Source organism: Bidens hawaiensis, unplaced genomic scaffold (assembly GCF_021521415.1).
Source record: "Bidens hawaiensis isolate Kalapana, Puna unplaced genomic scaffold, B.hawaiensis_p1.1 tig00009543_1, whole genome shotgun sequence".
Classification (NCBI taxonomy): domain Eukaryota; kingdom Viridiplantae; phylum Streptophyta; class Magnoliopsida; order Asterales; family Asteraceae; genus Bidens; species Bidens hawaiensis.
Window position 1 is genome coordinate 184,571 of NW_027491711.1, and position 15,977 is coordinate 200,547.

Here is a 15,977-nt window from a genome sequence, read left to right on the forward strand (position 1 = left end):
TTTTGGTTTAAAATCAAACCAAAAAACAAACATCTAATTTTGGTTTGGTTTTAAAAATGCATTGTCAATGATAGTTTAACAACAAATGTTTTGTTGTTTATTAATGCCAATTTGCAATACTCATACACCTTCACAGTTGTTAGGAACGTGTTACACTTAGATAAACTGTTTAATCGTTTTGTGTATAAGATGCATTATGTTTGTAACATATGAGGTTGTTTACTAATATGTTGATTAAAGTATACTTAGAGTCTCCTATATGTGTTTAAAGGATTACTTGCAGGGTGACAAAGGCCTTTGTAATGTGGTATTGTTAATAACGAGTACGACCCGGACCGACCCGGACCGGAATTGGTTCAAACCTGGAACTGTTTAGAAGGTATTTTCAAACACAAAATCAGACCATTTACATATGGGTCGGTCTAGGTTTTAAACGGGTTCTGGAACGGGTTTTTAAACGGGTTACCCATGAACCCGGTCTGCATGCTTTTTCTGCCCATATCTTGACTTCATGCACCTACACAAGTAAAAAAAACGGTATGTTCTACACAAACATGCGATGTTTTGCTTTAGCAAACAAGTTCTCTAATATCACAATGAATATATGAACTTACGAAATTTGCATATAAAAAATTGAAAACCTCAAACATGTGATGTAAACGTACACCATTCATCCAAACAAAACAGGAGGCTGCAAGTTGAATTTAAACAACTATTATGCCATATGAAGCGGTAGATATTGAACCTAAATATATAATATTATGCCACATAACAAAATGTTAGTCAACATAAACTTTAGGTGGAGAAGTGAGACGAGAAGAACTGAAGTATTACTTCTATCTATTAGGATATAACTGGAGAAGGATTACTTCGTAGGTTCCATCGGTGATCTGCCGGGTATGACCCGGACCGGACTGTTTCCCGTTTAGATGGAATTTTCAAACCTGGAACCTGGACCGTATATGGAACACGGTACGGGTTCACGGGTTTGGCAGGACGGGTTCATGGGTTTGACAGGTGTGACCCGTGAACTGCTCACCCTAGCTCTCATGATGTTTTTAAATTTTAAAGTGTGGGGGGCAAAACTGGAAACCTGTCAAATAGAAATATTCTCGGTCGCATACTTTATTAAATGTTTGAAAACTATGAAATGAAAATTAGAACAATGCGATTTCTATACACATAAAAAGAATGATTTTAGTGAAAACCTAACACTAACTTTTGTTGAATTCTAATCAACTCAGATACTGCAAAGTTCACCATTGTAGAAAGGCATGTTGGTTATTTGCACGGTTTCTTGTAATGAATGTTTGATACACGTTTATGCACAAAATTTATCACGTTTTAAGTATTATTTAACTGAAATAGGGGTAAATATGGGGAATGAGATCTAAAAGGTTTATGAAAATGGTGATACATTTGAAAATGCTGATTTTTAGTTAAATTTAGGATATGGGGATGAATAGCTTGTTGTGAATGTTATATGATATGTAAACCCTATGTTAATATCAAGTTACAGTTTAAGTTCTTTTTCGTTAAATATGTGGCCATTTTTAGTGGTTAAGTAGCGTTAAAATAAAGATAAAATAGTAATCGTATATCATAAATATGCATACATATGACTGTTGCTATCAATTGGCAATGCGACTTTATGAATTGGAATACCTGAGTTTTACATGAACCTTTGGTAGAGATATATGTAATTCAGTTGGTCAAAGTCAAGATGACCCTTCTCTTTTTAACCTTGTAGATGATTGTTGGATTACAACTTGAGAAAAATACGAAGTTCTTTGGAGTAAAATGCTAGCTTATGTGTTTTACAAAAATACTTTTCTCAAAGCCTTAAGGATGTTGCTAAAGCCGACGGAGATACATTTTTGTAGTGGTATAAGTTATGAAAACCAAATTCGAATATTATAAATTTTTGAAGAATTTATTTGAAATCCTAATGAATACCATGCAAGTTTGGTGTATTTAAAATCCTAATGTGACATGGTTCATGTTTTCTATTGCATATTACTTGTATCGTATAATGAATAAATGTAAAATATTCAAATATAATATGTATTTAACTAGCTTTGTTATTTTTGTTTGGTCGCAAATATCATTTTTATATTGTGGTAGTTAGTTACATCAATTTTAGCATAAATGACATTTACAATTATTATAGTTTTGGCACTTAAAACGGTTCAAATTGTATAATAAAATCAACATTTTAGTGGTAATCAAAAGTTAAAAGTATAGGTGTACATTGTGTCGATTTTCATTAATTTAGCTCTTGTCGGTTTTAGAAAATCAAAAAATTGGTTCGGGCCAAACAACTATATAAGTAGAATACGGTCATAACATGCATATTTTAAGCTATGTAGTGTGAATAAATGTAAATTTGAAAATAAGATGGTGTAAAATATTATCTTTAACCAGTTTACGCTATTATTTGAGAGGAACCAAATTAGCAACAAAACTTTTTATGCAAAGGACATGATTGAGCGTTCAAACATAGGGGAGTAATAATGTAATCTGCCAACTGCCGTGTAGTAACCGTTTGGCGGTTGAAGACGGAAAAGGAGAAGACGTGTCCCTATCATCATTTCTAATATTTCTAATATAATAATTATTACTAAATATATGTTTAGAGAAAAATGTTGAAAAATAGGTTTGCAAGAAATTCTAATTGTAGTAGATAGAATTATTATTAAATTTTCTTAACTTTAGAATTTTTTGTATTCAAACCCGTGTAACATACGGGTTTATATATTTTAATATGTTTTATATTAATTGGTTCACTCGTCTCGAAACGTAATATTCTTTTTCACATATAATTTAGTCTGAAAACATCAAATATATAAATTCTCATATATAATAATAAATAAAAGCCTTATAGATGGTCGAACACATTAGATCTCTTTTAAACTTTTATCCATTAAGAGTACTTGATGCTGGAGGGTAATTATCACTTGCACACTGATCATTTATACAACCACAATATCCACAATCTCCGCACCATGGTACACACCTATATTTATCTTTACATGGTCTTCGTAGACCATTTGATTGAAACGCCATTGTTCCTAACCACATACCTTTTTACATAGATTGAATAAAGAAATACTAGATCAAACATGAGCGAAAACCGTAAATAGATAGACTTGCATAGAAATTTAAGAAAAATATATGTGGTTGTAATTACCATATGAAACGAGGACAAACACCATGAGTAAAATCAAAGCTTGTTGTGTATTCTTCATCGTTTTTCTTCTATATCTCTTTCTTATGCATTCATGGTATATGCATATATATATACACACAAAAATATTAAATAAAGCTTATATGATATATATCAGTTATTTTGAATATTTAATGTGCACTTATTTTACGAATTAAATTTTCTAAAGGTTTAGAATGATACTTATTTGCATTCATTAAGAGCATTCTCATCCAACCCCTCATGTGAGGGGTGTTTTTATAATTTAGAGAGTGATTCAGGGTGTTGTGAGTGAAGAGTTTTTATATTTTAGAAAAAGTAGTGATTTTTCTGTATATTTGAAAAGTTACTGTTCATCTCATATAATTTTTTAATATATTTTAAAAGTGGTTGTGTGTGAAGAAATGAGAAAAGGTAATGATAAAAGTTATAAAAAGTATTATTTAATTGAAATGAAGAGAGAAAATAAAGTGAGTTTTAGTGTAATTTTTTGGTTTGAAGATAGAGAGTGGGATAAGAATACTCTTATTCCCTGAAGTGCTTCTTAATATAATTATAAAATGAAATATATGTTACGTGACCAATATTTAATAAATTACTTCTTCACATATTTTCTAGTGGGCTAACATAGATAATTAGTCACCATACTTTTCATTTATACAACTCAATAGCTATTCATAAATTTTTAGTTGTAACTTTTGTTAAATTAAAATGATGAATATGAGCATATGAAATATCCATGCGATTTATAGACATTTAAACTCCAAACTTCATTTTTGTGACGACACTTCATCTCTTAAGTTTTGTATACATCTTTTAATATACATTTTTCTATCAGAATGATAAGTTTTTTAATATGAATAATAATAATAATAAATATGTTTTTTTTATTAAAATGGGTGTAACGACCCAAATTTCGGACAAGTAATAAAATAAGATTTATTATATTATAGAATTAAGTGCTAAGAGTATTCTTATTTAACCCATCACCTAATGTGTGTGAGGTTTTATAATTTAGTGAATGGTTTAGGGTGTTATAAGTGAAGGGGAGAGAAAATGCTATGATTTTTCGGTATATTTGAAAAGCTTATGTAGCACCCTATAATTTTTTTAATATTTATTAAAAGTGGTTGTTAGTGAAAGAGAGAGAAAAAATATTGATAGAGATATAAAAAAATATTATTTATTTGAAAAAAGGAAAGAAAATGCAGCGATCTTTATTGTAATTTTGGATTTGAAGATAGAGGATTGGATGTGAATGCTCTAAAACTGGTTAGTTAAAAGAGTGAACTTTAGATGGATATGGGCTTATCTTACAAAATAATTTTTTTACCATTTTAGAATGAAACTTGTTTAACATACGTTTTTAGAGTTTTGAATATTTAATGCGTACTTATCTTAATAGTTAATTTTTTTTAGAGTTTTAGAATTGTATTTGTTTGCATTCATTGCTCCCCTATTACACGAGATTTGTTAAATAAAAAAAATTAATAAAGTCCATTATTTGAAATAAAAACACAAAATTAAAGGTAAAAAGAAATTATATGTATAATACAATAAATAAGAAGTCTAAAATCTTACATTACATTCATATTGGAAACAAAAAAACTAATTAAATATTGCTATTATTTCAATACTGCTATGAGTTTGAAGAAGCAATAAAATCAAATTCAAACAAATTCAAAACCATAATAAAACCAAAAAATTAGAAGCACATAGAATGATACGGTACATGTTGAAATTGATGTTATTTCTTTTGTTGAAATTTACTATGTGAAAAATGTTAATGAAATCAAAAAAACCGAAATTGATGGTTACCAAAAAACAAAACAACTCGAATTTATAACTTTTCAGGAAAAAAACCATTAATTATAGGATTCCAAATTTTAAAGATATACTAATTGCGAAGTTACGGTTGTCTTGGTACTGTGGATAGGTTTTAATATATTTGTAATACTTGATTGACATCATCTTATTGGTCCAACTCATTCACATGTGCTAGTTACATAGATCATCTCATTTCCTTCTTCCGATTTTGATGAGATAGAGATCGTAACTACATCGTTGCTTTTGCTTCTGCCACCTTTGCACGCGACCGCCGCAGACCCAACATCCACATAAAGCGTGGTCGGAGTTTCAAGATGCCACAATCAACTTCGCGACCGCCATCATCTAAAGGTGGAGGGCCGACATGGTTTCTCAATACACATGTGCAGATTCGTTCTATCTCTTTCAAAACCCCTAATCGAAGTGAATATTTAAGAATTAGGGTTTCATAATCACGATGTTGAATTTCGTCTGAAACAATGGCTTTTGGTGAATATATAATTGCAACAAATTAGATCATTCTAAAGTTTGAGTAGTTTATGTTTGAAAAATTGAGAAACAGGGCAATATTTGCCTTCTGTCATTCTAATGTTGGGATGACGAACTGTAATTGGGAACATTGTCTAACATAACAATTAGGGACGTCTGTTGTCATCCTAGAAAGAGAATATAAGATGTAGGTTCGCAAGGCTCCTTGAGTTCTAAAACTTCCATTGACATTAGTAGTTTGTGACTTATATAGCCCTATACTTTATGTTGGCTACAGAATATTATTTCACCTTATGTTGTTAATGTTTAGGGTCTTCTGAGGATACAATTGTTTCTCTTACACAAGTATGAATCTGCATGTTAAGTTCATTTACTTTTGATTTTCGTTATAATAATATTGTTTTTGAGGAGAAGTCAATGTTTGCACTTCATTTAAATTGCACTTGTTACGTACTGAAATAACCTTTGGTTTGAATGTGCAGGTCATGATGGGTGATGACAGTTTGACTTACACTATGTCGGGTCTATTAATCAGGTTTATGTTACCACAATAATAGTGAATTATTCACAGGTCTTGAAAGAATGTGTTTTTTAGTAGTGTCTAACTTGGTCCTTCCGAGCCATTTTTGAGAGGCCGGGACCATCCTAAACCGTTGGTCCAGTCAATGGAGCTTCCAGGCATGTTAGCTATGTTAATTTTCTTAAAAAGCACATACTCAACTCAAACATCTCATTTATAATACGTGTATATACGTTTTCGTTCGTATTTAGAAGACGGCAAAACCACAGATTTACTTAGAAAGAAAAAAACCAATCAGTTGCAGAGGCGATCTGTTATCAGTTGACTGAATTTGTTTGTGATGCTATCCGTGAACGAGTGTCACTGTTATCTATTGTTGTTTTATGTTATTATTTATATCTATTTAGATGATTGCTGAAATTAGTTTAGGTTTATTGAAGATCGTTGTACTAAATTGTCTGAGATATGCAAAGCGCATAGCATAATATAACATTTATTGGGGGTTCTAGATATCACGTGCCATCAATCTTCCCAATTGGTTTCAATGGAGTTGGATGCTTCCTTTTGTGTGCACTAAATTGCACCTAACGAAATAGTTGCGTTATGTATGTAGAGATTAGAGAAAAGGATGTTGGGAGCATAAGTCGGATGCTGCTTTTGTGTATTAAACTGTAGGAAATGAAATAGGATATTAACTTTTAGCCCGCTGCAACATTCCTTTTTTCTTCTTGCAACTGATCACGTCATCTAAATCTTTCTTTAATGTATTTTCCGTATGTTAACTGAGTCATGCTTCGGCCGCAACGCGTGAACTGCAGGTTGTATTTCATAGGAAAACTTATACAAGTTAAGCGACCCCTGATTCTGTGTTGATAATTTAACCGTTTTCTTAAAAGTGAATTAAATTGTTTACTCTACATTGTAATCTCCCAAAAGCTTTGTGGCCATTTGTGGGGAGCTTCGAGGTTGGATACACAGTATGCACTGTGCAGATTACCAAATAGATGGGCATTCTACCTTCGCCGAGTTCCTCGCGCAAAGCGCGAGGTAGGTCACTGGTTTGAACTAATAAGTAATAACCATAATTAAACCAAAACACACCATTTTTGCATGTCCAAACATTTCAAGCCAAAATGTGAAATCATGACTAGTATTCTAAGTTATACATAAAACTGAAAACCCTGCACGTTCATTGAATAAATATGTGTTGTATCAATTTTCAATATCAAATCAAAAAAAATGTACACAAATAATTAATAAATAAGAACACGTAACAATTAAATATATCTCATAGTCCTGGAGTGAACGGTATGCCGGTGGCCGGCAGCCATGACCTGCTGGCAATAAGCCTTTCCACCGTATACTGAGAGGCTACACTTGCGCTTCGTATAACTTGATATCCTGGCCATTTCACACGGTTTCTTGTAGATGAACCAGGACCAAAATTTGCGTATTCCCCATAAACCAATGTCTTTTGTGCAAAGTTTGTACTATCCCATGGCGACCATCCTTTCGGATTGATATGACTATCAATAAACGATTTCATATAAACCGTCCATGAATATTCTTGCCATGGTCGACCCAGGAATGTCTGGACCGACCCCACCGCTGGCTTAAGGTCTGGTGCAGGCATAACACGGGAATTATGAATTGAAATTCCCGTGTTCTGAAAAGGGTCACCACGACCTTGAGCCGTGATAACATTTGCTTGCCCTTTTAATGGTCTTCGCGCCATGATCATACAATTTTGGAACACCACAGCCGCATTACCAAATATGAAATCGATAGTGCCATAAATGTAGCATGTTCTATAGAATTGTCTTTGAGCTAGTACAAAAAGAGTGTCTTGATAACCTTCGAAGCTACATGCGTAGTACACCGAGAGATCGGATGATGATCGGAAGGCTACCGCTTGACTTTTCGCAGGCCCGGCCGTGTTCCTGAATGTTATACCTCGGGCAATAAATCCAATACCATCAACTCCTATATTTTACGGATTTAGTTAGAAAAATGGTCTCATGAATAACAACACATAATAATTGATAAGTGTAGAATTTTATTATTGTATTTTTTGGAATGTTTAGGTGGCTAAGGAAAATAAGAAATGTTTCTATAAATGGTCTTGGAGATTCTAATGTTTCTGGATCCACTATATACTCAACTAGTAGGTTTTGTTTTTCTATTTTTTAATTTAATATTTTATTAATTATATTATTTGATTTTTTTTCTAATAACTTGTAATATTTATTTTTGTGAAAGAAGTCTAAATATAAAAGTTTGTTAGAGTTTTTCATCCCGATATAGATTTTATTAAAAAAAGTTTTATCAAAAAGGATTCGTAAACTGCATGGTGAAGAAATAACATGCAACTTAACGTAGTTATACCATGCATTTTTTTCTTTTCTTCAAATATTAATCGTCTGCTTTACTTCACTTTAATCATAGTATTACGTACGAATGTAACCAATAATAAATCTATTAACTAAATAATAATTAATCTTACCGACGGTCGCAGAGCTATAAGTTGTGTAGCCTCCGGCGACGCTCCGGGAGCCAGTAATAATTGTGTATCTTGCTCCATCACCAAGGAACATGATATTATTTAGATTGTTTCCAATTTCAAGATTCTCCCTATAAGTTCTTCTTATGTAGATAATATATCTCTTATTCCCACGTTCAAGACCTGCTGCAAAATTAAGAGCTGATTGAATGGTTCGAAACCGACTCCCCCGAGCTTGTGACACAATAATATCTGCCTTCATGTGAATTGAATTCGATTGCAACAGTTTTCGGTCACCCCGTGTTACCCAACTCGGATAATCACCATCAAGATCTTGGTTAATATTCTCTAACTTTTGCTTAACAAAGAACTGATTTATAGCCAAACTATTGCTTATCATCTCGGTAAGGTTATGCGATTTGAGTGGTGAGACTAAGTTTGTCATGTTGAAATCCTGAGAACCCGAAAAGCAAGTTTCAAGATTGGTGAGGGCCGCGCTGAGCCAAGTTTGTGCATCAAAATCGGAGCTACGGTTGTGTTTGAGACCGTTGAGGGTTTGGGTAAGTTGAAGAATGGTGTCGTTGACGAGCTTGTTGCAATCGAGCCATACCCTTTTCTTTCGTTTGCTTCTGCATTTGTTGCGGAGGTTGGTGCTGCAGGTCTGTGCGTCTTGTGCCCTTTCTAAGGCGACCTGCAGTACCAACATCCGGAAGTCTTTCCTATGTCGTGGAGTATGATAACCCCCACGACTCAAGAAATACTTGCACTGTTGTGGGTGAGGAGTCGTATCACACCAATAGTCTAGACCGCCACCGGTCTCTTCTTCTTCTTGTAAAGACAAAGAAACCAAAGAGAAAACAATAAGCACATACAACAATAATGGCAAAAAGAAGTTGAATTTTGCCATTTGATGACTAGGATTTTGTGTTCTTTATGTTGTTTAATAAGTTTGGAGTTTGAAATGAGAAATGGGTATTTGAGGGGGATTCAAAATGACATGTGGTGGGGTTTATATTTATAGTATGATGGTGATAATAAAATATATATAATGTAAAGTGTAATGAAAGTTTAGTGAAAGTTGACATTGAGAAACCCTAGAAATGATGTGCTTAATTAGTAAATGATGAGATCCTTGTTATACGGATCGATCGAGCTGCCATTTTTTCCATTGAGAGAGAATCGTGGGTTTATAATATTGCATGGTGTCTTGGGTATTTATTATGTCATCATTGTAACATGTAAACTCCAATGCGTGGTCGTGGCTAGTCTTCGACTTCGTCGGTGACCATAAAACACTTGATTACCTAGTAATTTTATTTACTATTCTAGATTGAACATAATTAAAGTGTTTGATGATGTTTATTATGAACTTTAGCCAAGATAATTGTACTACTTATAAACCTGATTGCCAGGATATATATATATATATATAAGATGATAAATAGCTAGCTCAAGAGTTAAGCTCTAGCTGGATATATATAATCTATAATCAAACAAGCTAAAAAATGAGACATTAACTAAAAAGTGCATAACGCATGACACAACTAGAGACCTTGTGCAAACAGTTTCATAGACGGTTATCCCAAATGCTAGACCTGAATTTCATCTAGCGCTTCTATTTGATTAATTTATTTTCCCTTCTATATAAAACAATGCCTAAATATTTGATTTTACGTTTATTTAAAAATTCAAATTCATAATTAACGGTCAATTTCTTTTTCTACGATTTAACTCAAGCTAACGTATTTAAATTACCCTATAAAATTCTTATGTAATAAATAGTTTTATTATTATCAACATTATATCACGTTAATGTGAGGCTAGCCAACTTGATTGAGACAAATTACCTTTTAGAGAAGAGGTTCCAGGTTCAAACCTGGGCAATGGTATTATTATATAATGGTGTAATAACAGTGTAAAAGTAATATTTGTCGTTAAAAAAATCAGTACGTGTTATTTAACTTTTTCACTCAGTATCATAACATTAATGATTACTTGAATTATAAGACAAGAAAAACATAGGGTAAGGCTCATTGATGTACATCTGGATGAGCATATAAAGAAGTGGAAATTATCCGGCGGCCGTTGATGTAAAATGAAGCAACAATGGTGGTCGATGCATTGGAGCTTCCGTACAGAAGATGGTTTCTTTTAATTCTGGATAAAAATTCTTTAATTCTGGTTTTCTTAAAACCTTAGGTCATCATTAATTATGTAAACTCGAAGTTACTTAATTAGTTAACTATTTAAACCCCTTTAAGAGTTCAAACACCGTATTCTCAGGAACAAAAACCTCTTCTCACCATGTGAGTTTTTCACCTTTTTCTTTATTAGTTCTTTATAAAAAGGCTTTTTTGTGCTCAAGTTGACATGACATGAATCATATGATAACTATATTAGTAAAAAATATATTGTAAGAAAAATAATAATTTGATACTATATTATATAATACATGTATTTACAAATTTTACAAGATAAACAACTAGAAAAAAAAGTATCACCGACGACGACCCGGCTAACTGGTTCTATTTAAAAATAAAAGAAAAATTGACGGTGCAGAAAAATTACGAGCTAATAACTTTGTTAAACTATTTTTACAACTTACAATAATAAACACAAATAAGTAAAAAGTTAAGGGCTAGAGATGACACAACCGGATTTATAGAGGTTCAAGTAAATATTAACTAATTCACTATGTATCTTCAATAAACGTCTCCCTAAATGGTAGGGGTCACCATACAAAAGTCTCACTCTTCAAAGAAAGTGATCACTTTATTCATCAAGCACACTAAGTGCTTAGTATTGCAATTTCTTCTAATCTCACTATATCAAGATAGTGAGTCCTTACCTAAAAACTAATTAACTCTACATTATGATAGAGTTCCTAACCCAATACAAAACAACTTTATATAGAGATAATGTGGTGCTCTTTCAAATCACCGGCTAATGATGATTCCTCACTTGTCAAAACAATAGATCAACCTCTAGTGTTGACCCCTTAAATTAAAATTAAGATTGATGAATGATAGCTTAGAAAAGCTCTTTCTTTTGCTCTACACTTTTAATCTCCTCTCTATATAATTGAAACTTTAGTAGACTTGAATAATGTAAGAGATTAACCTTAAAGTATGTGGGTAATTGTGGTAAAGCAATGGGGTGAAGAGTTAGCTTAAATAAGTCTTCTATTTATAGCCAAGTATGTAAGAGATCGACAAGGCTAAGGGACTCGTGGCCCGACGACGTCCAGTCCACTTCACATTGGTTTTACCAATATGAACGTTATGTGTGGTCATTATCTTGATATTTTGGCTTCTAATGTTGACCAACACATGTTAGAGCATGTCTCAATCATTTCTCACTTCTTCATACAACACAACCCAAGTATTTCACCAAACTGGTTAAACATACTTTGTAAACTTCAACCAAACCTTCAACCTATTCACATATGAGTTTGATTTGCCCTTTAATAGATTTGATTGTCTAATGAATGAAGGAGATGGAAGACTTACAAAGAGTGGAATAAGTCTTTTATATAATTGAAATTCAAATATTTGATATTTTTAAACATTTGTGTTTAAATATATTATTTTATAAGCTTATCCTAAATTTATAAAAAATAACAACCTATCTTAACTAAGTTATTAATTAGTCTTCAATGAATTAGCCTTGTGATTTTTTTCATCTTCATGTTGGTGTAGAAATCTTAATTTAACCCTTGGTATACATGACTTGATAATCTTGATCATGACTGTGTATAGACTTGATTAAGTTTGACGTTGCTTAATTGTGACTAATGATGTTCAATCAAGTGTTAAGGGACATGTACATGACATATAGTTATCAATGATGAACTAGAACTATTTTATGTCAAATTATTTTAATTAAGTCATTATCAAAAGGTATATTGGTTTTTAATGGTCCCAATTATTGCCTTTTTGTGACATTCGTCAAATTTTGACTTGTATTTGTATTTGTAAACCCGACCCGTTAGGTCATGTTGATGTACTATCACTATTATTATTTTTTTCATTCATTAATAAAGTTTCCCCGAAGTTTATGTTCAACGTTCGTCCATTTAATTCTATTTCAATTATGGAATCCCGAACTTAATCGTTAATCAAGCTTACTGGTTAACGCGTAAATAGGAGTCTTATATTAAGTCAGAAATTATAGCATCCTAAAAGTTCAGGGTAGAAACGAAATTGTTAAATATTATATCAAATATTAAAACCAACTTTGATATTAGTCAATACTCCAGGGACTAAAATGAATATTTTCAATTCAAATTATATATTTTAATTATACCTAGCCCCAACCCCCCTGGATTCCCGTTTTTCCGGCGACGGAGGTCCGGCGGCTCCGACCACCCAATTCAAGCCATAATTCACGCAAATTAACTTAAATAATCATTCTAACGGCCTTAAGGCATCGTTATTATATTATAATTAACTGACTAATTACGTTATAACGTCCTGTAGCCGCAATTTATTCCCCTTGACATTCACCGGAATATATGATAATCAAATTAAAACAATTAAGACTCATACGCTCCACTAATCATTATAAATACGACCCTTGTGTTCATCTAAACTCGCTCATACCATTCTTTTTCTCTCTATCACACTCTGTTGGCCGTAATCAATCTCTTGGTGTTCGTTTTCCGGCGAGACCTACTCCGGCGAATTAGAGATAATTACAGGTAAGTAAAATATGTATATTAACGGCGTTTAACCGCTGATCAAAACCCCTAACATAATTTGATCGATTATTGAACCAGATCAGAGAATCAAAATATAGGGTTTTTTAACCTTGAAGATGAATCTGTAGTAACATATATATGTAATTGTTTTCATAATGTAAACGAATTAAGCTTCTGGTTCACTGGTTAGACTATGTTGGTGCTATACGCGGGACCCGGGTTCGAAACCTGGGTTAGACGGTTTTTAAACATATTTTTTTTGTTATATATAATTAATCAATATATCATGATCTGTTATTATATTTAAGTAATAAAAACCATAACTTTAATGAATATAAGCTCCAGAACATTTGGTTAACACTTGGAACTTGCAACCTAGAGACCCGGGTTTCAGACACTATTTTTTATTAGATACTATAAATCAATAATTTAATATTTATATTTAATCAATTACAAATAATGATAAAACTATAAAATTATTTATAAACTAAATAAAAATTATATAAATTAAATGTAAAATATATCTCACCTTTTTACACTTAAAAACCAAAATTTCCGTCATCGTAAACCGTAATTAAAAATCATTTCTTAATGATAAAAGTAAACTTTAATTCTTTAAAAATTCATTTTGCTTAAACAATAATTTTAATACCAACTTATAATCTGTAGTTTAAGTAATTCGAACATGCAAACCTCGTACTTTTGTCGTTTAAATATATATACCATAATATTAATCAAGTTGTCGTTAAAACATAAACATTAATATAATAATCAAAAGCTATAATATTAATTAATTCTTGATATGAGTTTACACAATAAATAACCCCGTAAGATTAGCGATTAAGTCTTGTATTTCTTTATCATGGTTAGTGCGGATCGCTCATCTCGAAGGTCGTGACGTGTTCGGTTCTTTGGTTGTTATTAATCTTATCAACGTTTTCGGATTTCCGTTTTTACCTCAATTACTAAGGTGAGTTCCTCACCCCCCCCCCCTTTAACGCTTTTACTTCTAGGGGGTAGCATATATATCATAATAAACGCAAATCGATTTTATATTCAGCTATTAAACTGCAATTCATATCGTGGACTTTTGTATTAAATGTGCTTACTTGATTATGTGCTCAGCAAGTGGTTGCCTCAATAAGTATGATCATACGCCCCCCGCCTCCTTTGCACTCAGGACCATTTTGTTACGAGTGGAAAAGGGACCCCCGATCCAATTACGTTGGCTGTTGCCAACTGGAAAGGACATTACATGCGAAGTAGGTTAATTATTACAAGTTTCATGGAATTGCAAGGTTTTCATGTATTTATTCAAACTTGTGGGAAACTCACCAGCTATTAAGTTAGTTACCGTATTTTATATATATGTTACAGGTACTATTGTTAGAGGCTGAAGACGAAAAGACACTTAGAATGTTTAAGTTATTTAATAAACAAAATTATCATTTTGATTGTAATATGGATTTGTATGGTTACTTTTAAACATTGTGTTACATGATTCTTTAAATGAATTAATGTTATTATTGTCACCAAATAGTGTCACGTGTGTTAGAAGAATCTGTACGACACTCGGGCGTTTCCACTTTAAGCCGGGGTATTACAGATTAGTAACAAAGCCGTGGCTATAAGATAGGGCATTAGACTTAATGTTTTAGTTTAGCTATAGCTTAATTGTTTAAATTGTTTAGGTTGCATGATTAGAAAATTATGTGGGCCTGTATTTGATTGTTTGAATGCACTTACTATTGTTGCTGTACCATTTAAATTCGTTTACGCCTCATTAACACAAGCACACACACAAGTCCAAGGCTTAGGCCTAAAAATCTAAATTTTCAAAGGATTTACAAACAAGTTTCGTTTGGGTGTTCCGATAATTCTTCTGTATAAAGATGATTCGTCATGGCAGGTATGTAGTAACTGGAAGGGGGACGTTCTTGTTTCCCGAACTCTTGACACCAAGGTTCATGATACCTAAGGATAAGCAATGCGCATATATCCAATCAGACGCTGGACCTGGTTGCTTACCTGGAGAGTTCGGGAAGGGCATGAAACTTATTAGGCCAAAATGTACTACCCAAACGCCGTACGAGTCACCACTTTATGTCTTCAACCTTGATCATGTCCTCTTTGTGATAAGGATATGGTTGAATCCCTTAGGATGTCACACAAGTCATGGTGGTTCATGCAACGTGTGACTCCGACCCTCCATGTTTTACAATGTATTTTAACCGAAAGTCTGTCAAGTTGTGGTGATACACGAATACCCAGCTTTTGGTTCGATTTATTTTCGAAATTTCAATTTTTGTGTTGGAACATAAGAGTCCACGGTGGTTCATGAAAACTCTAAGTTCCTCACAACACTTATTATATTTATGGTTTTCATATTTTAACAAACTTTACAAAAGATCAATTTTCTTTATATATATCATGCACTATTCCGAGTCTCACAATTTTCGAAATCTTTGTTCGTAGAATGGCCTCCCGCAATCTTAAGCGTCGATCATCTGGAACCTCTAGCCGCAAGATAACTTCCCAGATCACTAAGCACCTGATAGCGGTCCTCCCCAATATCATGACCCAGATGCACCAGAACATCATGGCTAACGTTAACCTTCCTCCTCCCCCTCCTTCAGCTCCCGTTGTAACCTTTAAGAATTTTACCGATGCCAAACCTACCTATTTCGATGGAACTCAAGGTGCCACTACCCTACTCCAGTGGTACGAAAAGGTGGAA

The 15,977-nt window shown here is 32.8% G+C and overlaps 1 protein-coding gene across 1 annotated transcript; it reads right to left on the reverse strand.

The window, feature by feature from the left end:
- Positions 1–7,294: 7,294 nt before the first annotated feature.
- LOC143532800 (putative pectinesterase/pectinesterase inhibitor 59) lies at positions 7,295–9,632 on the reverse strand. Its single transcript, XM_077027743.1, has 2 exons — positions 8,545–9,632; positions 7,295–8,024 (listed from the first exon to the last, which is right to left on the reverse strand). Exons 1-2 carry the CDS (start codon positions 9,446–9,448, stop codon positions 7,330–7,332), a joined length of 1,599 nt encoding a protein of 532 aa, XP_076883858.1. The 5' UTR covers positions 9,449–9,632; the 3' UTR covers positions 7,295–7,329.
- Positions 9,633–15,977: the final 6,345 nt, after the last annotated feature.

Coding starts and splice junctions, on each gene's coding strand:
- LOC143532800 (XM_077027743.1), bottom strand. CDS start 9,448: ATGGCAAAATTCAACTTCTTTTTGCCATTATTGTTGTATGTGCTTATT. Junction 8,025..8,544: donor TTATAGCTCTGCGACCGTCG/GTAAGATTAATT, acceptor CGTAAAATATAG/GAGTTGATGGTATTGGATTT.